This window comes from Lytechinus pictus, unplaced genomic scaffold (genome assembly GCF_037042905.1).
Source record: "Lytechinus pictus isolate F3 Inbred unplaced genomic scaffold, Lp3.0 scaffold_19, whole genome shotgun sequence".
In the NCBI taxonomy this organism is placed as follows: Eukaryota; Metazoa; Echinodermata; class Echinoidea; order Temnopleuroida; family Toxopneustidae; genus Lytechinus; species Lytechinus pictus.
In genome coordinates this window covers 5,268,444-5,294,662 of record NW_026974140.1, presented here as the reverse complement: position 1 = coordinate 5,294,662, position 26,219 = coordinate 5,268,444, and the positions used below count along the sequence as shown (strand labels likewise).

The 26,219-nt window shown below is 35.0% G+C and overlaps 1 protein-coding gene across 1 annotated transcript; it reads left to right on the top strand.

Annotated features, from left to right (window-relative positions):
* The first annotated feature begins 370 nt into the window (after positions 1 to 370).
* On the top strand, positions 371 to 26,219 carry LOC129260729 (osteoclast-stimulating factor 1-like). Its single transcript, XM_054898681.2, has 8 exons — positions 371 to 537; positions 3,831 to 3,877; positions 5,817 to 5,867; positions 14,270 to 14,333; positions 17,085 to 17,176; positions 19,281 to 19,400; positions 23,018 to 23,096; positions 23,594 to 26,219. Exons 1-8 carry the CDS (start codon positions 489 to 491, stop codon positions 23,809 to 23,811), a joined length of 720 nt encoding a protein of 239 aa, XP_054754656.2. The 5' UTR covers positions 371 to 488; the 3' UTR covers positions 23,812 to 26,219.

Sequence of the window (26,219 nt, the reverse complement as noted above, 5' to 3'; positions counted from 1 at the left end):
TCTTCCTCTCTCTTTTCCCCTTTCTCTCTCTTCTCTTCTTTCCTCCTTCCTCTCTCTTTTTTCTCCTTTTCCTTTCCCCCTCTCCCCTTTCCTCTTTTCTTTCCCTCCTTTTCCTCTCTCTTTTTTCTTCCCTTCTTCCCCTTCTTCCTTTCTTCTTTTCCTTCCCCTCTTCCCCTCTTTTTTCTCTTTCTTTCCCTCTTCTTTTTTTTTGCCAAGGGGGGGGGGGGGGGAGGGGGGCCAAGGCCCCCTCGGCCCCCCCCCCCCCGTGGATCCGCGCCTGCCATAGCCCCAGACCCGTGAAGAATCGGCTGGCGAAAAGCCACTTCGACTCGCCCTGTTGTCCCTATTTTTTTTTTTTTTTAACGTTAACGATACCGTATAGTAGTATAATTTTTTCAATATTCACTTCCGTGTTTGTTTACATCTTGGAATAGGAATATATTTTGTGTATTCCTTCTATTTAGAGAGAAATTAAAATTGTAACCATTATGACGACACCTGCTAGACCTGCACCTCCAAGACCCCAGCCTAAGCCAGGTAATATTACAATGCTAAAGAAGTAATTGTGGAGGTAGTTTTACATAAGTTACGCTGAGCTGAATGATGCGATATGAAGGCGTTGCAGCCCCGGAAACTCGCCGGGGGTACGGTACAGTACGTACCCGTAGCCAGGCCTACGGCGCGGTGCTGGCTTCTCTTGATGCACGTGATCGAGGAGGCAAGGCTGGTGCACTAACGTTAAACCTCGCACTATGAACATGACAACTGTGTTTACGCAATAGATTTTTGTCGATGTTGATTTCAATGTCTTTCGCTTGGCGACAGCACGCTAATCGCGCGATGAAAATGTGCGAATTGCGTGCTGTCGAAAAGCGAAACCGAAAGACAAATCAAGATGGCGACGTAATTAACACGGTGTTAATTTTTTCTCTTTTTTTAAATTGAATTCTTGTTTAAAAATGAAGTTGATATCGTAGAAATGTCGGAAATGAAGTTGTATCCCATGTACCAGTAGTCCCCAGTACATGATTTATTTTAGGGCTAGACCTTTTACTTTTTAGAAGGAAAGTAGAAATTTTGGGGGCAAAAGTTTGAGGTGTTTTGGCGGTGCGTGTACTGTAGACAGTAGAGGCGCACGGCCAATATGGGAGACTAACTCCAATAGGGGAGACAATCTCCCAAATTGGAGACTTGCTTTGCAAAAGGACAAAAGAAACAACACCAACAAAAGCATGATTTTTTCCACCCAAAATTTTGTCTCACTGAGGTCAGAAGCCCATTTGTTTTGTGTGTGATTTACAACAAAAATCCTTATCAAAACAAAAGTAGACGGTGAATTTTTAAAGTAGACAGTGAAAAGGGGTAATTTTTCATGAGGAATCCGCTTATCACATTTTTATTTGCCGCCAAGGTAATCCTTTTGCAGCAAATGTAAACAAAGGAAATTGGTCTCCAAAACTGGAGACTGTCTCTGAAATTGGATACCCAAATTCTTTACAAAAGTCTCTGATATTGGAGATAATCTCCCACATTGGAGACAGTCTCCAATATTGGCCGTGCGCCTCTACTGGTAGATTAATGCAATCGAATCCCTGGCCTTGCTTCGTTGAGAGTAAGCATACGTTAGTACATGATTTTTACTCTCTAGAGGCCTCCTGGTTAGGTTTGTCGAAGGACTTCAATTTCAATTTATTATTTATTTCACTCAATAAAAATAACATTTCTGCCAAAATGTCAGAAAAATCCACATTCCATACCAATGAAATGCCTTCCCAAAGTATTTACTTTCTCAAGAGTGGTTTAAGAAATCATTTATAAACAATAAAGAAAGAAATTATCTGCTTATTTTTGGCTGGAAAAGACAGAGCTTCAAAAGAAACCACGTATCAACACAGGTGGGTCTGTGATGTACTCACCTATGTGTATTTGTGTGTATTGATTCATTTGATACTTAATCTTTTTTTATAGTCAAAAGAGAGGTGACAATTCCTCCTTTTATGCTTGCAAATGATCAGGGTACACCAGATTTTTAATAGCAATATGGACTATATTGGTGTAAAATATGACTTTTACTTAGATTTTCAAAGTTCTGTGAAAGATTTTTTAGCAGCAAGATTTCGTATCGCAGCTCCCTGAGTGCATAGGCTGCTAGCTAGCTGCGATTGGCTTTAAGCACTGCCGCAGCTGAATATATCTATGCTAGAGCGGTACTGTCATAACAAGACTGTATGCAAAATTTTTGTTTGTGAATCAAAGAAAAAGGCATGTGACGATCTGGCTTGCAATTTGAACTGTAGAAAGTTGATAAATTATGTGCAAAATCGGGAGAAAAGTTGTGCTATTTTAAAATTGATTGGTTGCCCGATTCAAGCACCAAAATTTAGCATTTTTCAAATTTGGTTGCCTGAGGTAAGGCCAACCGGGAAACGGCTAATGTCAAGCCTTGAAATCGACCTACTGTAGATCTTTATAAAATTTTAATTCTAAGTACAAGTGTAGAAATTTCTGCATGATATTCTCATTGTAATGTCAATTGAGATTGGGCATGGCATGTCAGATACATTTGGGAGAAAAACTCAAAATACAAGGTGAGACCTATTTCATTTTCATGGCATTTTGTTTATTTGACCATTTAAAATCAACAAAGTACATGAACATGATGCGTGTAAGAATGAATAGATACCATACATAAATAACAATTTATAAATGGTTAGGACCGAAAAGAAGAAAAACTGCTTATAAACTATGCCCTACATAAAAATACTCATGTATAGACTCTACACACCTCCCTATCACATGCGTTTATCGATCCATTGAACACATACACAGCTTGTGATCATAGAGGAAATAGAATATGATAGAGAGCGATAAAAGAAGATGAAAGAAATGAATAACCTACTCAGCCATATAAAAAATTACTTTAAATACATATTTCTTGTTGTACTTAAAACTACTAATTTAGTACTAGATCTTATATTGCAATGTTGACTGTTCTATTCATGTATCCCAACAAAAGATAAAAATCATAGAGCAATGTTGAATGACAAAGAGGAATGTGCAAGTTTTTGCTTTGACGAGTTGGGTAATTATGAACTGTAGAATATGTTTTGAACATGTAAAAACGTGCAGTAAAAGGTTTTTGTGAAATTTGAACATGAATAACAGTGTTTTAATCTTTTTCAAGTAAGTTGCAGTTCTATGATTTTCAGTTTTAAAAAACAGTGACATACCAAGTTGAGGATAAATAATGCTGTTTGTAATTAACAGGGCTACGTGTTTCTGTATTTGTAGGTATTTCCTCAAATGACATTGCAATAATTTAAATGGGAGAGGATTTATGAATTAAATATTTTAATCAATTTGTTTGTTGGGAGAATATTTTTTAACTTAAACACAAGACAGCAGTACTACAGGATATTTTAGAACAGGCATAATCAATATGACATTTCCAATCAAGACACTCCTTGATGTAAATTTTACTTACATTCAATTAAAACATCTTTTATTATATAACAGATTTGTTCTATTTTTCTTCTAATGAAAAATTACATATCACATATAAAATGCTTGCAATCTCTCCCCAGTCAATTCCATAGAGCTGGCTGATAGTACTTGAAAACATTCAATATGACCATTCCAGGTTGACAAAATGATTTTCAAAATCTAATTTTTTAATTCCTTATTGGAATAGAAAGCAGCATTATGAATTGTGCAGTGTCATATTGGTGAGGGGTTTGGATGTCATGTAAGACAGTTGAAACACCGCTGAAATCATACGGCTGAAATTCTTTTGACATATTCTTTGTTTACAATTTCTCTTTGCATTTCAGGTCAAGTGAAAGTTTTCAGATCACTCTATGCCTACACAGCCCAGCAAGTAAGTGCAGTGTACATACTTCATGTCATACAATATCCCATTAACCTAACCATGTAACATTGAAACTTAGTGAATCACAGAATGGGGGGGGGGGGGGGGGGGAGTGAGGCATTTATGTATATTGTGGTATGACTTGCAACATACATTTACATATTGTTTGCATAAATTACAAATTCAGTGATATAGCCTACATACAATGTATTTGAATTTATTCAAATTTGTTTGAATCTAGGTAAAGAACATTATGATTATACAGCCTCTCAATATAAAAAAGGTACAATGGGAGAATGGTCAATTGTTTGATACTCAAAGAAATTAGGCATAAGTCAATCCTGGCACTCTCTTTATTCAGCATGTCCAGTGTGTCCTAGCATGAAGAAATACTACAGAAAATGGTACCGAATGATTTGGGATAACTTTTTCACTTGATACACTTTTTCACTACATTTGATTATTTTATTCAATATTAAAAAATACATGTAAATGAATTAAACATGAAATACAATACATAACTTAATCATCGATATCGATAAGTTTGATGGAGCTTGCACACACACGTGCAATTCCGTGACCCAAGCTCGTACGCATTACCTTTGAGGCCGAGGAAAAGTACTCAAAGGCCCGTATTCTAAAGTCGTGTTTCACGTACAGTGTAGACCATGGTCTAACTCTGTGCTAAAATTATGGGGAGCCAAAAACAAAAAAAATTCTGCTTATAATGTATATTTCTTAAACCTTCTACTTTGTTTCCCTTTCCTTTCAAAATGAGGAAAATATTTCAGTTATCATTCTGTGACATTTATTAATGATTTGAGTGTCAGAAGAGTTAATAAATTGAACATGTACTAATAGAGGTTTGTGCACCAATTGGTTCTCCGTAGTTAAACTAAAACTTCAAACCATGGTTTAATTTCAACCCGAGTTCAGAATACGGGCCCATAAAATGGGGCCATGCCAATGCATTAAGTACTCCACATACCCACACATGTAGTAGAAACATTTGTGCGCTTGACCTTTTTGGAGAAGTTTTATTTTTTTTGGTGGTCTGAAAAGAATATGTGGAAGCTTTATCCACAATGACTACAATTTGCTGTTAGTGAATTATTTTAAGAATAATCATCTATCATTATTGAGGTTTATACTTTCTTAAAAACTCAATCAAGAATAAAACAGTTTGAGTGTTGACATTTCAGGCAACAGCCATACAACCTACGAACCCATACATTATGTTTTATCAAGTTCCTGGAGAGAGACATTTCTTGAGATATATGCTCTCTACTTCTTGTGCAAAATCTTTGTTTATTGTCTGATCATTTGCTTTTGACACTGTACTGCCATTTATTGATTTGAAGTTGGTGATAATCAAAATTCTAAATTTGTGAAGCCTATATTGTTGAATCATGTTGACTCTAGAGTAGAGGCCACTAGATTAGCCAAATTCAGTGAGTTGATATAACAGTTCTAAACCACTTTTAAGATAGGAAGTGATATTGGAGTGATATTATAAGTCCTATTATAGTACGCCTATTAATAGATTGATCTTCAAATTTTTATCAGAAGTCCCTTCTAGCCCTCCAAATTAAAGGCTTCAACACTGTTCAACTTTTAATTACTTAGACATATGTACATTGTACTTGTAAAAAATGTGCACATTGACTTAATTTGAAGAATGTGCATATTGTCTTTATACAAGTCTAATTCCAAATAATATTTATCAAAATATTATTAAAACAAATTAACAGTTCCTTTCTCTCTAGATAACGTTGTTTTCTAATATGTAGACTTGACTTATTTGTGATATCATTCAACATTATAAGGTACCTATTATTTTGTTTCAATTTGTTTAAAAAACATATCGATAGAATATCGAGTGTAGGCCTATGTTTTTGTTGTGTAATTTCCATATTTTCATTCCATCAATTTTCTCTTATATTTCCAGAGGGATGAATTAACATTTGATGAAGGTGACCTACTCTATGTGACTGAAATGGTGAGTAATGGTAATCAAAGTATTTATTTACATTTAACCTTGTCTACTGCAAACACAAATATGAATTACACAAGTCAGTATTTTATTTATTTACTTATGTATATATTTATTTATTTGAAATGGTTGTTAAGTGACAAGATATTATTCTTATGAGGCAACATTCCAGAATCCTTTAAAGGGATGGTCCAGGCTGAAAGTACATGTATGTATTGCTTAATAAATAGAGTAGAATTTACTCAGAAAAATGCTGAAAATTCAGGGGTGTGAGAGTTCAGATTTTTATCTGATTTCAGATTTTTTTGTTTTGATTTTCAGCTTAATTTCAGCTTATTTTTGGCCTTCCTCTGTACAAAAAGTATGGGAGCTTTTTCTATTTCAGACTTTTTCAACACTCTTCAGCTTTTTTCAGATCTTTTTATTTGTGACCACTCACACCCCTGAAAATTTCATCAAAATCGGATAACAAATAACAAAGTTATCAATTGAATTTTAAAGTTTAGCAAGCAATATTTTGTGAAAACAGTCGTCATGAATATTCATTAGGTGGGCTGATGATGTCACATCCCCACTTGTTCTTTTGTATTTTATTATATGAAATTAGGTTTATTCAATTTTTCTCCTCCAAGAACTAGAAATATTGAATTGACAACTGATTTAGGGTGCGTTTATCCGCCACTTTTTTACCCTAGAATCATGATCTGAATCATGATTCAAATCATGATTCTGCAGAATCACGATTGCGTTTAGTCAAAATTGAATATAATCATGATTAGAATCACAAACATGAAACACGAAAAAAGGGGCGTTTGGAAAGACGTTTCTGCAGAATCACGTACGGAAATGTTCGAATAAACGATATCGTGATTACAATCATGATTCTATGACGTCATTGTGTCGGGCTACCTTAGGTTTGACTCTTGCCAAGCTCAAGACGCGCTATGCTCAGTGTATATATAAATAATATGATATGCATGCATTCTGTGTTGGGCATCGCATCGTCCACTTCTTTACATCTTTTTTTTTGTCATGTCTTCAACTTCAAGTGAACTAGTAAATGAACTAACTGAACAGACAATAATATCAATTGTTGTTTAGTTAACAAGTGTCAATATGAAATTGGATCTACGCTAAAATTTACATCCGAACACAATTTTCGATAAACCGACAAGAAGAATAATAAGTAAACAAATTGTGGTATAATAGACTGAATTCGGAAGGTACAGGATTGATTTTTCGAGAGCCAAAACACGTGCGAAAAAAGTTGACCTAACTTCCTCTGTCAAACTGCGCACTGTGATGCGCACTGGATCGGTCCGAATCCGAGGAAAAACAGCTTTAAAATGAAGGTCGTCTGAACGCTGATTCTGTGGTATTGTGATTCGTGTTTGTGTTTTGAATCATGATTCAAATCATGATTCTGGCTTGAGGTCGCATAAACGCAGCCTTAGTGCATTAGAAATTGCTGCAACTTATTTCATTATAACTTATAAGGGAGACATATTATTCACACAAGTATGAAATAATGAAAATATTATGATTTTATGTAACAACGTAACAAACCGGAAAGTGGGGATGTGACATCATCAGCCCACCTAATGAATATTCATGACGACTGTTTTCACAAAATATTGCTAAACCTTAAACTTCAATAACTTTATTATTTGTTCTCCGATTTTGATGAAATTTTCGGCATTATGCTCAGTGAATTCTACTCTATGTATTAAGATATAAATATTTTCAGTCCTGACCATCCCTTTAAGTTAACATAAAAATATCATGAATAAATAAAAAAAAAGATATAAGATTCCATACTTTCAATACACATTTTCATAGCTTGTAAGGTTAATCATGAAGGTAGTAGATTTGATAAAAGGCTCTCTAAAGAGATAAAGGCTCTCACAAGCCAACTTTTTTGGTATATTTTTATGATATTTTTATAAATTAAGAAACATTTCAGGTATATTTGTCTTCTGCAAGATTGAAAGCAATCATAAAAACAGCAGTGGAAAGTGATGAAAAGTGCCTGCAAGTCACCTTTTAAGATGAATATGTGAATTCATGTTCAAAGAGTGCATGTCACAGTGAACTTTGCATTAATTCTCACAAATAATTGGCACATCGATTTAGTATTAAGCGGCTATATAGAGAGCAATGTTGGCTCAGTTGGTAACGCGTCTGCCCATTGAACCAAAGATCATGGGTTCGAGTCCACCCCGGTCGGATGACTGAAGCCAGTGAGTTGTGTGTAAATGTCTCTCCCATCTATGCAGGCTATGTTACAATGGAAAACACTCCGTCCCTCAGATAGGACGTTAAATGGAGGCCCGTGTAGAGGAGAGTCACCACCTTTGCATGTTAAGAACCCACTCCACTATTTGTATAAGAGTAGGGGGAAACCCTGGTGTAGTGGTCCACCTGCACTCCCTCCCAATCAGTTATATCGGGAGGAGAGACCTGCGGGTCATAGTGATTCAGTTTGCTTTTCGCCTCCCAGGCACAGGTGACACCAACCAAATAATAATAATAATAGTAAATGATAACATTCCCAAATTTGTAACATACATGTATGTGGTCACAATCTTGAAAAATTAATACCTTTTTATTGATTTCTTCCTCATGACTTGATTATTGATTGGTGGTGATTTTTTTACCTGATTGCTAAGAAAGCATGAATGCTTGTAAGCAAGCAACCAGAGGACCGACGGCTTAAGGTCCCCTCCGAAGGACCTGGTACTGAGGATTAATGCCTTACTAAAGGGCACTAGCGCACCAAGTGGGAATCGAACCCGGGTCACCGGAATACGAGTCCCCCGCTCTACCGACTGAGCTATCGCACCTCCATATTGTTTTTTTGTTCGATGGATATTGAAAATGAATATTGTTATAATAATAATGACAGTATGAGATTTTTATAGTGCTTTTTCCATCTTGATTAGATGCTCAATGCGCTTCAGAGCAGATCAACAACAAAAGCTATTCACATGGAATACATGTCTGAACAATAAGGCAATGTCTATCAAAAAGTACTATTAAACAGACCTGTATGTTTTCAGGTTGCCCTTGAAGGTGGTCACTGAAGTCTGGGATTTCAAACTTAGAGGAAGGGAATTCCATACATACATGTAAATCCATGGATATGGATATTAATACCTTTCCAACTAGTCTGGCCCCCTTGGTGTTAGACTAAGAGGAAGTACTTCGTATTTTAAACTGTATGGACTTCTTGTGAACTGTATTCTAGCTCTCAATCGAAATACAGCTATTTACAGTAATCATTTCCAGTACCATAGTTTGAAATATATTCTTTGTTCAAACTTGCTCTACATGTACATATTAATTGCAGCCATGATTTGCAGCTCAAGTCCTTAAATGCAAGGATTGGTTTCTATTCCAATTCAAATTTCGATTAAAATGGTATTTGTTGTCTAGTATACAATTAGCCTTAGATCAATCAGTGTCGGTTTGTTTTTTTTACAGTACAATATGAAAGCTTATTTAAATATTGTGTGTGACATCCTTAAGCATGCATGATACACATGATTATTTTGAAAATTGAGGGTTGTCCAGATCACACCACTCGCCAGTTTTAGAACCGGTATTTAAAAAAAAAAATTATATTGAAAATACTCATATTGTTTTCTACTTTATTATGGAAGCTAAGCTTGAGCTTGACAAAATTCAAAGTTGTAATGTCTCATTGAATATCCACCTCACTGGATGTTTCCTTAATCAGGTAATAAACTAAAAATCTGGCACCCAGTTTTATAAAGCTTATTATAATAATAACAAATTTGCAATAATTATATAATATTGACTGTTCTCGAGGGGAACATCAAATATGTTGCCTGCAACAGAATCATGTGGGCCTGAGTGTTTAGACGAGGGCAATATATTTTATGTTTCCTGAAAGAAGAGCCAGTCAATATTACTATTATTACCTACAGCTTCATAGTGCAATTTAAGCTATTATTCAGAACAATTTGTATGACTGCTTTTTACTACTTCTGGGGCCCATTTCATAAAGAGTTACAACTGTTGTAACTTTGCCATTATGGCAACTACCAAGGCAACCTTGATTTTGATTGGCTGCTGAGCCCTGTTGCCATGGTAGTTGCCATAATGGCAATGTTACAACAGAAACTTTGTATCTCTTTATAAAATGGGCCCCAGATCAGATGTCAGTTATTCACGAACTTAGTGAAGTAATCCTTGTTAGGCGATTGTGACGTGAATTGTTACCACGCAGTCATGCATGGCCTATATTTTAGTGTGATTTTTTTACCAAAATACATGTATAACAAATGAAATTAGAAAAAAATTAAAACGTAACAATTTATTACATTGAAAATATTGAGTAAAACCCTCATCGTTATACTGGTTCTAAAGCCATAAAACACAATTGAAAAGGTACAAACAACTCAAGGAAATCATGGTTAAAACATGTTATAGGCATTTTCTATCTAGATTCTAGAATATTCTAACTCAAGACGCACAAGAAAAAAAAAAGAATGAGAAAGTTTGGATGAGTGTCAAAGTACCAAGAACTAATACTGTTAGAAAAGATAAGACTTCAGTTTAGATTTGAAAGTCTCTAGCAATGATATAAAAAAATTCTTAAATTCAATGGCAAATTATTCCAAAGAGAAGGTGCTGAGGCAGAGAAAGCTCGCTCACCATATAGGCTACTTGTGTTTTGCGAGTCTTCTAAAAGAAGACGCTGGTGTGATGATCTCAGGCTGCGAGCTGGTGTGTAAGGCATGACAAGGTCTTGTAAATATTTTTGTGCCATACCGATTACCATGTACTTCATGTTGACTTGCAATGAATTAAATACTTTTCTCAGTTCGAAATTTAAGTTTTAGAGTTAAAAGGAGTTACTTGTGTAAATTCCAGACTCAAAAAACAAGTTACCACTTATTCAGTTGCTCACTCGATTTGGCGAGAGATTTATAAGCAAGAGTAAATTATAAAACTGAAACAACAATAATTTGGAATAATCAATGGTTTGATTGCCTATCATTCTTGTCAAACTGATTTAATTAATGAGGCTGATCTATTGTCCATGTAGATAAATAGTTACACTCTAGGCCTACATGTATATGTTTTGTTATGAATTGATACATATTGTTGAATATATTGTTTCCACATTCTGTCTGTTTGACTGACTCTCTGATTCTTTCTCTCTTTCCTCTTCTCTCATTCTCTCTCCTCTCTCTGTGTCTGTCTTGGTGTAACTGTATGACAAAGTCTGTTTTGCAAGACATATCATTTCCTCTCCATGTGTCACCTACCTCTTCCTTCTATCTTGTCAATAGCTTACATTGTGTCATCCATCCATATGTAGTCCAGGATATACATGTAATGTCCACTGTTCATTGTGTTGTTTATAAAGGGGAAGTAAACCCAGAAAATAAATCTATGTGGATGAAAGCAAAATAATATACATGGACTATAAATTTATGTGGGCCAGTGATTTCAGAGAGCTCTATATTTGTAAATAAAATTAATGTTAATCACAAATTCAACTATGTGACAAACTATACATGTACACATATTACCAGGGAATTATAACTAACAGTTTCTCCTACACATACACAGGGCTTGACATTAGCTGTGGTCTGGGGCAACCAAAAATGAGAGTAGGGCCACCAAAATTCTGCAAAAGCCCACGCTTGGTGGTCCAGTTGGACTACCAAAGTTTTGATAAATTGTAATATTTTCTATTGTTTTAGGGCCACCAAATTTGCCTTGTGGGCCACTAAGAATGTGAAATTTTGGTGGACCATTCGGGCCACCAAGAAAAAAAAGTTAGTGTGGAGCCTTGACATATATCTACGTTCTATGAAAAAAAGTTGAAAATCCATTTATTTCTTGATAATCTGAATGATGATCATTATTAAACATTGTAAAAGAAAAAATATTTGCAAGTGGAATTTTATTTTCTTGATACTGTTGTCAATTTGAATTTTAGGAGTTGGCACGATCTCAGTCCTTTGCCTCACCTCCTGGCGGAAAGGATTTTCACTGGTTGAATGAGGTTACAATTACATAGAGTTACAATTGATTCAATCAATCACAACTGTATGGAAATCCATCCACAGCATCATTTTTTTTTCTTCAAGACATCTCTTACTTATAAAAAAAGAGAATCACACTGAATTTTAAAGGTCAAGTCCACCTCTGAAAAATGTTGATTTGAATCAATAGAGAAAAATCAGACAAGCACAATGCTGAAAATTTCATCAAAATCGGATGTAAAATAAGAAAGTTATGACATTTCAAAGCTTCGCTTATTTTTAACAAAATAGTTATATGAACGAGCCAGTTACATCCAAATGAGAGAGTCGATGTTGTCATTCACTCACTATTTCTTTTGTTTTTTATTGTTTGAATTATACAATATTTCAATATTTACGAATTTGATGATTAGGACCTCCTTGCCTGAAGCACAGGAATGAAACTTCTTTTCACATGACAATGACGATAAAATCAAAATATTTCATATTTCATATAATAAAATACAAAAGAAATAGTGAGTGAGTGATGTCATCGGTTACCTCATTTGCATACCGACCGAGATGTGCATATAACTGTTTTGTGAAATGAAGCGAAACTTAAAAGGGTAATAACTTTCTTATTTTACCTCTGATTTTGATGAAATTTTCAGTGTTATGCTTGTTGAATTTTTCTCTTTTTATTCAAATCAAGTTTTTGTTGGGGTGGACTTGTCCTTTAAAGAGAATGATGAATGCATGACTATACATCATATCTAGAAAATGTTTTGAACAAACTTGCATTTTAGATGTTGATGTTGCTGGCCATCTTTACTTTGTGGTTGATCAGATCAATCGCAACTCTTTGTAAGATGGGGCCAAGAGTGCTATAAAACAGCCTTTCTCATTGGATATTGCTTTGTAAATAGGTGTGTCTAATCAGTGGCGTACCGTGGGTCACGGCATTGGGGGGGGGGGGCACCAGCAAAAATTTTGAGTCACTAAGTTAGCGCGTGAAGCGCGCCCAGTTGCCAGGTATACCTAATAGAGACATTTTAAGGACAGTGCCATTAAACGGATATGTCTCTCACTGGTCAATGCAAGCGCGAAGCGCGAGCTTAAAATTTTTGATATTTAGACCTAAAAAGGGACATTATAATCAATCTTTTGTAATCATGATATGTACCTGCTCGCTAAATAATGCGAGCGTGAAGCGCGAGCTGAAATTTTTGTAAATATTGACCCCCAAACAGGAAGATTTTAAGGACTATATTTTAGGAATCCATTAAGAGTATACACATCTCACCATAGTCATCTAATGCGAGTGTCAATAAGCGCTCGCTGATTTTGTTAGAATTACATCTGAACATGCTCATAAAGCACTTGTAATCATGATTAACATACCCATCTCACTAATCAAATCTTGCGAGCGCGAAGCGCGAGCTGAAAATTTAGGAAATTCAGACCTGAAGAGGGGCATTTTAAGGCTTGTTTGTAGAAATTCACGAAGACCATACGTAGTTCACTAACCAAATGATGCAAGCGCGAAGCGCGAGCTGAAAATTTTTGATATTCAGATTAGAAAGAGGGACATTTAAGGACTGATTCAAGGAATCCATGGAGAGCAGACATATTTCACCAATCCACTACTGCGAACGTAAGCACGGACAGGAAATGTTTTATATCAAGACCTTAAAATGGGGCAATCACTTTAAGTAGTCATGAAAAAGAAGCATACTATTGTACATAAAACAATAACTCGAAGTGCGAGGAAATATATTTGGCAGTTTGGTGTATATTGACCTGAAAACGGGAGGTTTTGGTATAACAGGATTATATATCTCGGTAAACAGACAATGCGAGCACCAGGAACAATGAAGACATAGGCCCTGAGCAAATTATGTTTCATAAAGTTATGAAAAAAAATGTTTCTTATGTAATATAACATAACATAATTATGATATAATATAACATTATAATGAACAATAATGTCTTCTTTCCCACTTCGTTTCTCTTCCTTTCTCCCTCTTTTTCTCCTTTTCCCCGTTTTTTTTTTTTTTTGGGGGGGTCAGCCGATTGGGGGGGGGGGGCACGTGCCCCCCCCCATGCCCCCCCGTAGTTACGCCACCGTGTCTAATACAGAAGTAAAATGTAGATGAAATGGTTCTCAGAATACCAATTCAGAGAGATTTTAAGGGTAATTTATCTCACTGCTTTTAACGAAGATAATTTTTGTTATTTTATCTGGTATAAAATGGATCTCGGAATACCACCCTGACTATGTGATCAAAATGTTGCATTGTCAGTCAGATGAAGCCTCCGCTGAAGTATCCACTATTCCCTTGAAATACAGTTCAACACTAATACTGACCTTATATTTTTTTTCAATATTTTTCTTGCTGTTTGCAGACAAATGATGGTTGGTGGAAAGGAAGATGTGGAAACAAACAAGGTCTTATTCCTGGAAACTATGGTATGGTTCAATAGGAAACCTGTATTGATCTTTTTTTTTCTGTTTTAAGGCCACCGCACACCTTACAACTGGGCTACGATCCGATTTTGGAACAAATCCTTTTTTGCTTATTTTCTTTTGATGTGAATGAATAGAAATATTTTAATTTGAGATTCATATTAACTGTGAGGATACTAATATCATTTTTGTCTCACCTGCATAGCAGAGTGAGACTATAGGCGCCGCTTTTCCGACGGCGGCGGCGACGGCGGCGGCGGCGTCAACACCAAATCTTAACCTGAGGTTAAGTTTTTGAAATGACAGCATAACTTAGAAAGTATATGGACCTAGTTCATGAAAATTGGCCATAAGGTTAATCAAGTATTACTGAACATCCTGCCTGAGTTTCATGTCACATGACCAAGGTCAAAGGTCATTTAGGGTCAATGAACTTAGACCATGTTGGGGGAATCAACATCAAAATCTTAACCTAAGGTTAAGTTTTTGAAATGTCATCATAACTTAGAAAATATATGGACCTAGTTCATGAAACTTATACATAAGGTTAATCAAGTATCACTGAATATCCTGCATGAGTTTCACGTCACATGACCAAGGTCAAAGGTCATTTAGGGTCAATGAACTTTGGCCGAATTGGGGGTATCTGTTGAATTACCATCATAACTTTGAAAGTTTATGGATCTGATTCATGAAACTTGGACATAATAGTAATCAAGTATTACTGAACATCCTGTGCAAGTTTCAGGTCACATGATCAAGGTCAAAGGTCATTTAGGGTCAATGAACTTTGGCCAAATTGGGGTATTTGTTGAATTACAGCCATAAATTTGAAAGTGTGTTGGTCTAGTTCATAAAACTTGGACATAATAGTAATCAAGTATCACTGAACATCCTGTGCGAGTTTCAGGTCACATGATCAAGGTCAAAGGTCATGTAAGGTCAAAGAACTTTGGCCACGTTGGGGGTATTTGTTGAATTGCCATCATATCTCTATAAGTGTATTGGTCTAGTTCATAAAACGTGGAAATAAGAGTAACCAAGTATCACTGAACATCTATTGCGAGTTATAGTAGTTTTCAAAATCAGCACTGCTGCTATATTGAATCGCGTGATGCAGGTGAGACGGCCAGAGGCATTCCACTTGTTTTAATAATTGCAAGCCTTTATTTTGGAGTATGCCTGAATTGGTTTCAAGCCCTAGCCAATTATACGATTCTTATGATGTCTTTAGGAGTCGCTATTTAATTCGCTTGAATTATTCTCATAAGGAGGGTAGCATGCATATTCATGAATTTGAACATAAATATTCATATGCTGATTTAGAACTTTGCACAGTTAAATGTTTCATGGCTCTATATTCTCACAAAAAAATTGGCTCAGACCAGTTGTAAGGCGTACAATGGCCTTTAGACTAGAGTCTAAATCCAGACAATATCAACATTACTTGACAATAGATTAAGTTCACAGATCAAATAATATTTTCCATACTATTTAATTTTTTAATCTAGGAGGGAGTGATTGTCTCTATGTCTCTATGGGTTTCTATTAAAGTGTTAAAAAAACAAGAAGAGAAAGAAAAGAAGGGGAAATGAAGAAAGAAAGGGGATGGAAAAGAGACTGATCTTTTGCATTAACTATCTACACTATTTCAATGATTTGCATAAAAATACTCTAAAAGGCCACCGCATACCTTACGATTGGTCTGCGACCCGATTTTGGAATGAAACGTAATAAAATTTGATGCTATTATTGAGACATGGAATATCTTACTGTGTAATGTTTTAAATCATCATACGAATACCTATGTATGTTCAAATCTGTGACTGTCCTATCATCCTTATTAGAATAAAAGCGAATTTAATATCTAGTGTAATGATGTCATAGCAATCGTACGATTGACTATTATTTGAAACTTATTTGCTCTTTACCAAAAAAAAAATGGCTTGCAATCATCCCAAATTGTTATTAGTATTCTTTAAGTTAATTTAACCTCAAATAAAATGATACTTTTCATTCATATTTTCAGAAAATAAGCAAAATGCGATTTGTTCAATAAATGGGATCATAGACCAGTCGTAAGGTGTGTGGTGGTCATCTGTAGGTTAGCTTATCCCATACCCTAGTCCAGCACCTTGCTATTAAAATGCCCTAGTGCTGCTCCTCATCCAAGATATTGTTAATGTGTATGGAGTAATTTTATTGATACAGCATGTGTTTCGGAATGAACCCCCCTTTGAATAATCTTTTCAGAGTAATTTAGCAAGCATGAGGAAAAACAGTCCCTTATTGGTCCAGCATGTAGATATGGTGAACCTTTCCTGACCTAGCACTGGCTGAATTTCTCTTACAGTAGTTCCATGCCTGTAGAGGAAATTAGGTGGAATGTAAAGGTGCAAATGATGCCTTTAGATTGCAAACTGCTGATACATTAGCATAGCAGCTTCAAAGTTGTTGTATGGTGGAAGGAATGGGGGAGGGGGTCATTGCGATCTTTGACAAATACAAACATTTTCAGGAGGAAGGGGAGGTTCATGCTTGCTGAGAAGAAAGAAAAATGGGGGTTTGCTTAAATCCTTTTATTATCTACTATCTTTGAGCTTATATTCTTGGTGTACATTCCTATTATAACTCCATTTATTGCTGTATTGGTTACAAACAAAATTTTATAATCCCAGCCTGAAAGTAAAGCACATTTCTGTTCACTTTGGTTTATTTTCCTGTTTATTTCCCCTGCTTTAAATAAACCTTTAGTTGAAGAAAGCATGGAGTCTGTAGATTACCCCCTCCACGAAGCAGCCAAACGAGGCAATCTAGCCTTCCTTCAAGAATGCATCGCAAATAAGGTAAGGCGGCATTAGAGTATCCAAGTGTTATGCCTTACTCTTTTGTTGTCATAAATACAATTTCTAGATAATGGAAATGAGAACTGTAGAATAATACATTTGGTTCTCTTTATTATTTTTTAAAAATCCCTCATAAATTTGTAATGGGTTGAATTAGAAAAAGAATGGAACCAAAGATGAACCACTAGCCCTTGTAAATAAAATACTTAACTTGGTTTCATATTGTAAAATGCTATTTGGTGGGTGTTTCATAAAGCTGTTCGTAGGTTGCGAGCGACCATAAGAACGTCTTTTGATCCTTTCTAGCAAGATAACTCATCACCAATGAACATTTGTTGAATAACATTTATTACAAGAAAGGATCACCAGTCCTTTGTAAAGTTGCTCGAACTTACAAACAGATTTATGAAGCATCCACCAGGTTTATGCAGAATACTAAAGTCGCCGTGTGTATGTAAATCAAAATCAAGAGTTCCAAAAGATTCTGTGCATTAGGTGTGACCGGGCCCCATTGGAAAGTAGTTTGGTATCTTGACCATCCATTGGTCATTTTCATGAACTCCTTGATTTTGATTAAGCTGTTGAGCATTGTTACAATGATAACAATTTTCATATTTTTTTCCCTATATATGTGATATTTCATCAATCAATTTTACCTAACTTTATTCTTAGAAACATTGAAGTAAACCTTTTCTTTTATCGTCTATCATAGTGTTCAGTTATATTTCCTTCTTTAAATCAGTGGAATTTAATTCTTCCCCACATCAGCATTAACTACATGTTTGTATTTGAATTTATGATGTTCTTGGTATTGGTTTATTCTGCATTTTTGTGCAATATGACAGGAATAGATTTCATAGCTTTCTTTTAGGGTTTTTCTTAATCATCTTACAAAACTAACCATGCACTGCACTAAACAAACCATAATAACAACCAAAATGATACATCAGTTTTAAGTGACAGAATGACTAAATGACAAATTTAAACTAAGATTGAAACTCTTGTTCTGGGTCCCGCTTCATTAAGACTTGATATTATAGTAAATGCACAATATCAATAACAAATTTGGTATCAGCCAATAAAACTGAATGATTTCCGTAGCTTTAAACTGTTATTGGAAATATTTTGTTGCTATAACAAGTTTAATGAAATGGGGCCCCTCGTCTTTATGTACATGAAGGTATAGCCTACTACAAGATCTACTTCCCAGTTACTTGTAATGCTCTGAAAATCACCCGTAAGCAATAATGGCCACTTGATATTCAAGAGGTATAATGTTTGTATTTTAATGGTTAGATAGAGAACACAATACCTTGTCGTAAACTAAATTAATAAAGTAAATGTGTATCCCATTTCAGCTAGTTTTGTTTTATGAAATAGCCTCCATGAAAAAAATCTGTTTGTAATATTTATCCTACATGTACATTATCATACAAAATATGGATTGAACAGGCCTTGTCAATAAAAAGTGGTTGCCCCCCCCCCCCTCCTGAAAAAAAAATGCTTGTGGACTTGCAAGTTGTTTGATTTAGTTTATATTTAAAAGCAATTTGTTTTAAAAATTGTTGACTGTTAACTTTTAACATGTACCTCAGGGAACAATTATTATGGCCTTGCATCACCATTTTGAATATATTTTGTAGAACTGATATGCAAAAATTTATCTGTAAAAAAGGTTGTTAGGACTATAAACTTGTTGTTCAGAGCATTATTAAAAACAATTGAAAAAAATGATATCTGATTTTTATTGTTTGAGATAGAAATAAGAAAATTGATATCCGAAACTTCATTTTTCCCAATTGATCGTGGGCCCGGCAGCCGCTGTGCAGCGCCAGATCGACGAGGCTCTATCCCTTGAATCGTTGAATGCCAAACAGGGAAGCAGCAACTCCCTTCTTTGAACATCTTTAGGTCTGACGTGTTTCAATCAGATATGATTATTTACCTCAGGGACCAACCATCTGAAAGACATGACCAGGGTTTTGAATCTCTAACCTCTGCACCAATTCATGACTTTCCCAAGTAACTTGGACTACAGTTGTACACCCAGTATTTGTTTTTGTATTCCCCCAACCATTTTCATCTTTATTGTTTTCTTGATCAGGTATCGGTGAATAGTCTTGATAAGGCTGGAGCTACACCTCTCTACTGGGCAGCGCATGGTGGTCACATAGATTGCATGAGGGCATTACTAGCAATACCAAACTGTCAAATCAACGCACAGGTTGGTTTTCATTTGCCTGTATTCTTTAACTCGTGTGTGATTTAGACTCCGGTCTAAAGTTGTGGTTTAAGTACGGAAAACCAAATGTGATTCTAATCTCTAACAGTATTAGTTCAATTTATTTAGCTCATTTGACTCATTTGATATTGTTCTCTTCATCATTAGAGCATGAGGAAAGAGAAAAAAAAATTGTGAATAAACCTTTGACATATTCAGCTTTCCATAATATTAGCACAGACTTAGAAACATGGTCTGAGTTATTAAAAGCAAAGCTTCAAAAATTTACAGGCCTTATGTATTTACAATGTTCAGTATGAGATCACTATAAAGAGGTCACTACAGTGCAAAGAGTGTAATTTAAAGGGGAATCCAACCCAAATAGAAACTTGTTTTTGTAAGGAAAGGAAAAATCAAACAAGTTGATAGGTGAAAGTTTGAACAATATTGGACAAACAACAAGAAAATTATGAATTTTTAAAATTTGTAAATATTGGTAATCACTATACCCATGGAGACTTCAAATTGGCCGCATATGGGATCATATTGATGTAAGGCAAGGACTACTCTTCCATGTACTCCAATACATATTATGGCTAAAATGTCATTTTCCCCAAAAGTTTTATTTCAAATTATACTTTTCTTTCATGAGGACATAAAACAATATACTACCTGGGTTATATTTAGATTATTGCCCCAGGGGAATGAGTACTTAGGAGAAAACCACAAATCCCTGATAATAAAGTACATGGCCTATGGGAAAGTTGTCCTTGCACCTTGTCATAATTTACTTACCCAGTTGCCAATTTGAAATCTACATAGTATTAGTGATCTCAATTATAAAGAAGCTATAACTTTCTTATTGCTTGTCCAATTTTTTTCAAACTTTCACCATTCTGTTTAATTTATTTTTCTCCTTCCCAACACAACATTTTATGGCCAAGGCTGGATTCCCCTTTAATATTTAGAGCTCATTGAATATTACATTTTATATTTACCATAATGTGACAGAAATTCCTCACATTTTATTAATATCCTACTTGTACCTCATCCACCACTCATGGTTTCACTATTGATGTTAAATGCATCTAGTATGTATTCATATTTTTTGGTCAAAGTTTGGTCAATATGGCTAAGATGACATTTTCACTTTATACACCTCAGCTGAGTGATTTATTTGTCAATAAAATCATTTTCCTTTCTATCCTCACCCATTGTCGAAACTTTGAAAAAGTGGAACCTGGACCAATGTTTTCATATTGATTTGGATATTCAGTCATGCATTATATCAGTGGTATATATAAAGTAAGATAAATCAATAAAAAGAGGAAGAGTTGTTTTTCAAGTTATAGTTAATGTTTATTTCAATGACTTTATCATATTAGCTACCTAAACTCAGATTATCTTTATTATGTTACGCACTGTACAAAAGGAACAAATGCCACCATGTGTAAAGAATATTAGATTGGTTTGTACATGGTGATTATGCAGCACTCACAAATAAAGAGTGAAATGCACAAAATGGATGCTATTAGGCATGGGGCTTGTAAAATAGAAGTTACAATCAATTGTTCAGTCACACCGCAAGTCAATGGCAAAACATCCCGGGGGGCCACTTACATTGACGAGTGGATACCATGCGCGACCAAAAAAACACGTAAAAAGGATGTCTTTTTCAAGATAGGGCACGTTACGTACATAACGTGATAAGGGTGTCAAAAACACAAAAATAATGAAAAAGGGTATCTATTTCACTATGAAAGTTACGTGTTTAGGGTCAAATTTTCGGGGATGATAAAACAAAATTAAAATGTTTTATAAAGGATGTCCTTTTTGCCCCAACACTACATGTTTAGGGTCCGATTTGCGCGAGGTGTGGAAGGTGGAGCCGTAGGCCTACTTAAACCAAATGGTGCATGTGTATAAAGGTAATTAAAACCGACGACCGACGGACCCGTGACATAACAATAAAATATCGCTGTACTTGTTTAGGGGTTCATTTCAGGGAATACTTGCCAAGAGTATCGTTTTGTTTCAAATACTTGATAAGGGTAGGGTTTCAGACGCCAATACTTGTTAAGGGGTGCATTTTCAGAATATGAAAAATACGTGTTTAGGGTGCTTTTCGAGACCCCATGGTCGCGCATGGTATCCACTCGTCAATGGAAGTGGCCCCCCCCCCCGGGCAAAACACATGTGACAACAGTATCTAAATTTACATTGTTAAACTAAATACATTTTTTCAATTATTAGTGAGTAAAATGCATTTATTTTGCTGCATCTTATGTCTGAAAAATGATGATTAAAATGCAGTGAATCAAAGTGAGTTTTATTTGGTATTTGAACATTTAAGATTTATTATTTAAAGATTATTTTTGCATACATAATCATAAATTATAAAAAGGCAGTCTTTATAATTTTAGGAATAAATTTGTGATATTTTCATAATGTAATCATACTGATGTCAGGCTGGTCAAATTGATGGAAAGGTCTAGGTGGATTTATGTATTAGCGCCATCTTTTGGTAAAGAAGTTACATCTTACAATAGTTTGTAATATCTAGCAGGAATCCAATGAAGTGCAACAGGCCAAATTGCTTCCTCTGTGGAAGTGTTTGAATTCTTACTTAAAAACTCAGCCTTTTTTATACGCCTGACCTAGATGGGACGTATTATGGTATCACACTCAGTGTCCGTTCGTCTGTCTGTCCATTAACTTTTTCTTGTAAACGCGATAACTTCAGTTTGACTTAACCTATGCTTCTATAACTTGGTGTGTATGATACTAGCATGGATCCAAGGAAGCCTATTGATTTCGAGGTCCAAAGGTCAAGGTCACAGTGACATGTTTTCATCTTTCCCTTCTGAAGTCTTTGAAAACGTGATAACTTTAGTTTAACTTAATCTAGGCTTATATAATTTGGTTTGTATGATACTAGCATGGATCCCAGGAAGCCTATTGATTTTTAGGTCAAGAGGTCAGAGGTCAAGTCGTCACCTTGCACTTTTCTTGCTTGACCAATGGCTCCATTTTCCACGTTACAGGCAGGCATTTATGTGCTCGCACTAGCGACACTCTTGTTCATCCATATGAAATGCCCTACAAATGTTATTATTTTTATCATTTGATAAAGAAAACCACTTGATATATACCAAGCTATAATGCAAAAAAACAAAACAACAATATAACCACCCTTCTCAGAATAAAACAATCCTTTGTATTTTTGTGATGTTTTGTAAAACAACCAATTTATTGTTCATCTCAAAATGTGACTAGATACTGTATTCTTTTATCAAATCTGTAAGGCAATTCCATAAAATAATCAACCACTTTGTTATGTGACCCCCGTTTCTATCAATTTATAATTCACTTCATGAACATCTCAAGCCATATTAATGTAAGATCATTACAGCCTTTCATATGAACTATAATACTACTTCTACTGCTACTAATGATCATGATGATTATGATAATAATAATGCAACATTTATATAGCACTTAATACAATGTTTCTGAATGTTACTTTGATTACCCCAACTTTTATCCAATATATATTATAATATCCGATAATGATATTCATCAACATCATCATGAATGTTTTTCTCACTATGTCTTCATAGAATAAGATTGGTGATACAGCGTTACATGCAGCAGCATGGAAAGGTCATAAGGGAGCAGTACAAATACTCTTGGAAAATGGTAAAAATACATAGAAACATGTAATATCTTAAACTTAAAGCAATCTTTGCAAGCAGTTAATCATTATTTCAAATGGACACTTGGATAAAATTTCAGATAAAAATTGAATAGTAGGATATACACATGGACATCTTGTAAAGTTTTTACAATTTTAATTTGAGAAAGTGAGGTAATCGGGTTTCATGAGTTTTCTTGTTCTAACACCTTTCACAAAATTTGATGTTTTTATACGTTCCCTGGACCTCCATTCTATCTTGTATTTAACTAAAAATAATTCACGAATGATCTTTTTAAAGTAATAATGTAATATTTAAGATCTTTTATTGGGGGGGGGGGGGGCTGAATTAGCCAACTCCGGTCTTTTTAACTTTGATTTTGTATTATGTCTTTTGTTTTTATATATTCCATTTTCCTTTTTATTTAAGATGTATTTAAAGATTCTCTCATCTTTATAGTTTCTAGTCTAAAAAGTATTTTTGTTATTTTTTTACTAAAAGATGCCCAAACAGACTTGCCAAATAAAGATGGTAAAATTCCTCAACAATTATCCTCAAAAGATCCAGCTACAGCAGCACTTCTAATACCCCAGAGGAGTAAGTATACAATCACATTTTTTCCAGCAATAAAGGATCACCTCTTTTTGTTAGAATCTAAATGTAATTTGAAAAAAAGGGATTTCAACTTGAAAGGGAATTTTATCCTAAAAGTTCAATAGCCTGTATTGTGAACTTGATTTTAACTTTGGTTTAAAGTTGTGGCTGATAGTAATAAAAGAAATTCATTGTTCAAAAGGATAAATATGAGACAGGTCCTTCACAAAGGCAATGCTTTGAACAAAAGTAAAACAAAATAAAACAATATGTAACAAAACATTAAGAAATTAATGCTACAGGGAGGCTTTCAGCAAATGCTCATCACAAAGCATGGAAGATTTCCCAAGGTTTTGCTTCATCTGAATATGGGCTGGTCAATCTTTCAAATTGTGATACAATTAGAGAATAAGAAAACAACATGAATCATTAAATTGGTAGTATATTTTGCTTTATTATTGTTTTTATTTACAAGGTGACATGAAACATTATTCAGTTTTAGTTGACATTATACAAAAAACACATCGGCCGTTGTATCTGTGTACACTTACACTTATTCATTCGCCATCTTATCAAAGCAATATTTTTTGCTTGCACTGTTTTTTTTTAAATTTGATGCTGGATGATATGCGATGATCAATTGGTGTTGGCTATTACAGATCACATGACTTGAAAGAATGAGAAGACCCAATTGTCATAAGCATGTTAGTAATCATGTATACCACATATTGGGAGGGAACAAATTAAATACAGGAAATACTAGCAGTAATTGGTACAGTAGTTGATGAGATATCCTTGGTTAGAAATTGATATGATAAATGGATCAATCTACAGGACTCCTGTCAAGTTTCATTCAAAGAAAAATGGTACTAATCAACATGTATTGTGAGATTTGTGGTGATGGTGACCCTGAAAGCATTCATATTCTAATCACAGTGCCCACAAAAAAAAAGGATGGAGGAATAGAGGGAGAGGGATAGAGAGCTAGAAGGGGGAGGGGTGGATAGTGATGGAGTAGGTAAAGGGGGGGGGGACAGAGTGATGATTGTAATGTGACAGAAGAGGTAGAAGATGGATGGAGAAAAAGAGAGGGAGAGAAAGAAAGGGTGAGTGAGTGAAGGGGAAGAAGAAAAGAGGTAGATTGAAGGAGAGAAGGGGAAAGGGAAGGGAGGGAGTGAAAGGGAAGGGAGGGAGGGAAAAATGAAAGAGAGAGGGGAAAGAAGGAAATAAACTGGAAGATATATATAAAAAAAGAAATGAAAATTAGTGAATGGAAAAGAAAGAAAGAAGAAAAAGGGTTAGAGATGGTCAGACAGGCAGAAAAGGAGAGAAGATAAAGAAAGAAGGAAGCAGAGAGAGAGAGATAGAGAAATGATAAACGAAGAGACAGACAAGATGAATGAGAAATGAGAGATTGGAATGGAGAAAGAGAGACAGGGAAAGAGAGAAAGCAAGAAAGAGAAAGAGGGAGAGAAAAATAAAATTTTCAATGAATAGAAAGGGGCATGAATAGAACGTGAATTAATTTTCTGGTCCAGATAAATTCAAAGCGCCAGAGGGCATGGGCATATTATACAAGTATCAATCCCTCATCTGTTCACTACACATAGATGACGAATTCATGACCAATTTGCATTATTATTTGTAGAAAGCCACAAGTCTATGATTATTTGGATTGAGGGCCCTCGTCTTCTCTATGCTCTAGTTGGTGTTGCCACCACATGTTGTGCCATGACAAGGGATTTGAGCCTCCCTCAATATCTTTTTTTTTTCCCTTTAATTAATCATGCCTTATTTTGAGATTAGTCTAGAATATCTATATCTTTCTCATGAAACCTCTTTTGTTTCCATCAAAAGTGCATTCCAATATGTACTGACAATTTGTTTGAAAATGGCACATTTTAATGTGATGAAATATTGCAATTCTGCTGTTTGACCCCCATGGGTCCCATTTCGCAATGTCACTTCAAATGTATACCTTGAATGATTCATCCACAAATGTATTAATAACAAGCAATCATCGAGCAACCCAGTTCTATACAGAATAACCTAAATTTAAACAAGGGATGCTCGCACATTGTGCAAGTGTGAAGGATGTAAGATACAATTAATTCAATTTAATTTTTCATCCTGGATTCAAACTTGTATATTTGGAATGAAAAATGTATCTTCTGTTGATTCATTCATTAGAGAATTAAACTTCTGACTACATGGCAACAATGATGGTCTTATTTTGTCGATGAATGAGAGTAGTAGTAATGGATTCAGTCTCTGGATTATATCTGTAGATAGTTATTTTTCAATTTTCGTATCACTGAATCATTTAGTAGTCGTAAATGCTTGTCTTCATAATAATTGGATAGGAAATGAATGCAGAATTACAAGGTTAAAACAGGGAATGTACTGTAGGAGTGCCTTGTCATATTTATTTTTATGGTATTTTCTGCTGGCCTTACTGTCAGTTATAGTCTTAGGGTAATAGTTGTATGCATCTTTGTTTGAAAGGGTAAAAAATTGTAACTGTTATTTGTGC

What these genes read in the sequence shown, in the direction of transcription:
- LOC129260729 (XM_054898681.2), top strand. Translation starts at nt 489, where the DNA reads ATGACGACACCTGCTAGACCTGCACCTCCAAGACCCCAGCCTAAGCCA. An exon ending in ACTGTCAAATCAACGCACAG is followed by an intron (nt 19,401 to 23,017) that starts GTTGGTTTTCAT and finishes ATGTCTTCATAG; the next exon opens with AATAAGATTGGTGATACAGC. An exon ending in ACAAATACTCTTGGAAAATG is followed by an intron (nt 23,097 to 23,593) that starts GTAAAAATACAT and finishes TTTTACTAAAAG; the next exon opens with ATGCCCAAACAGACTTGCCA.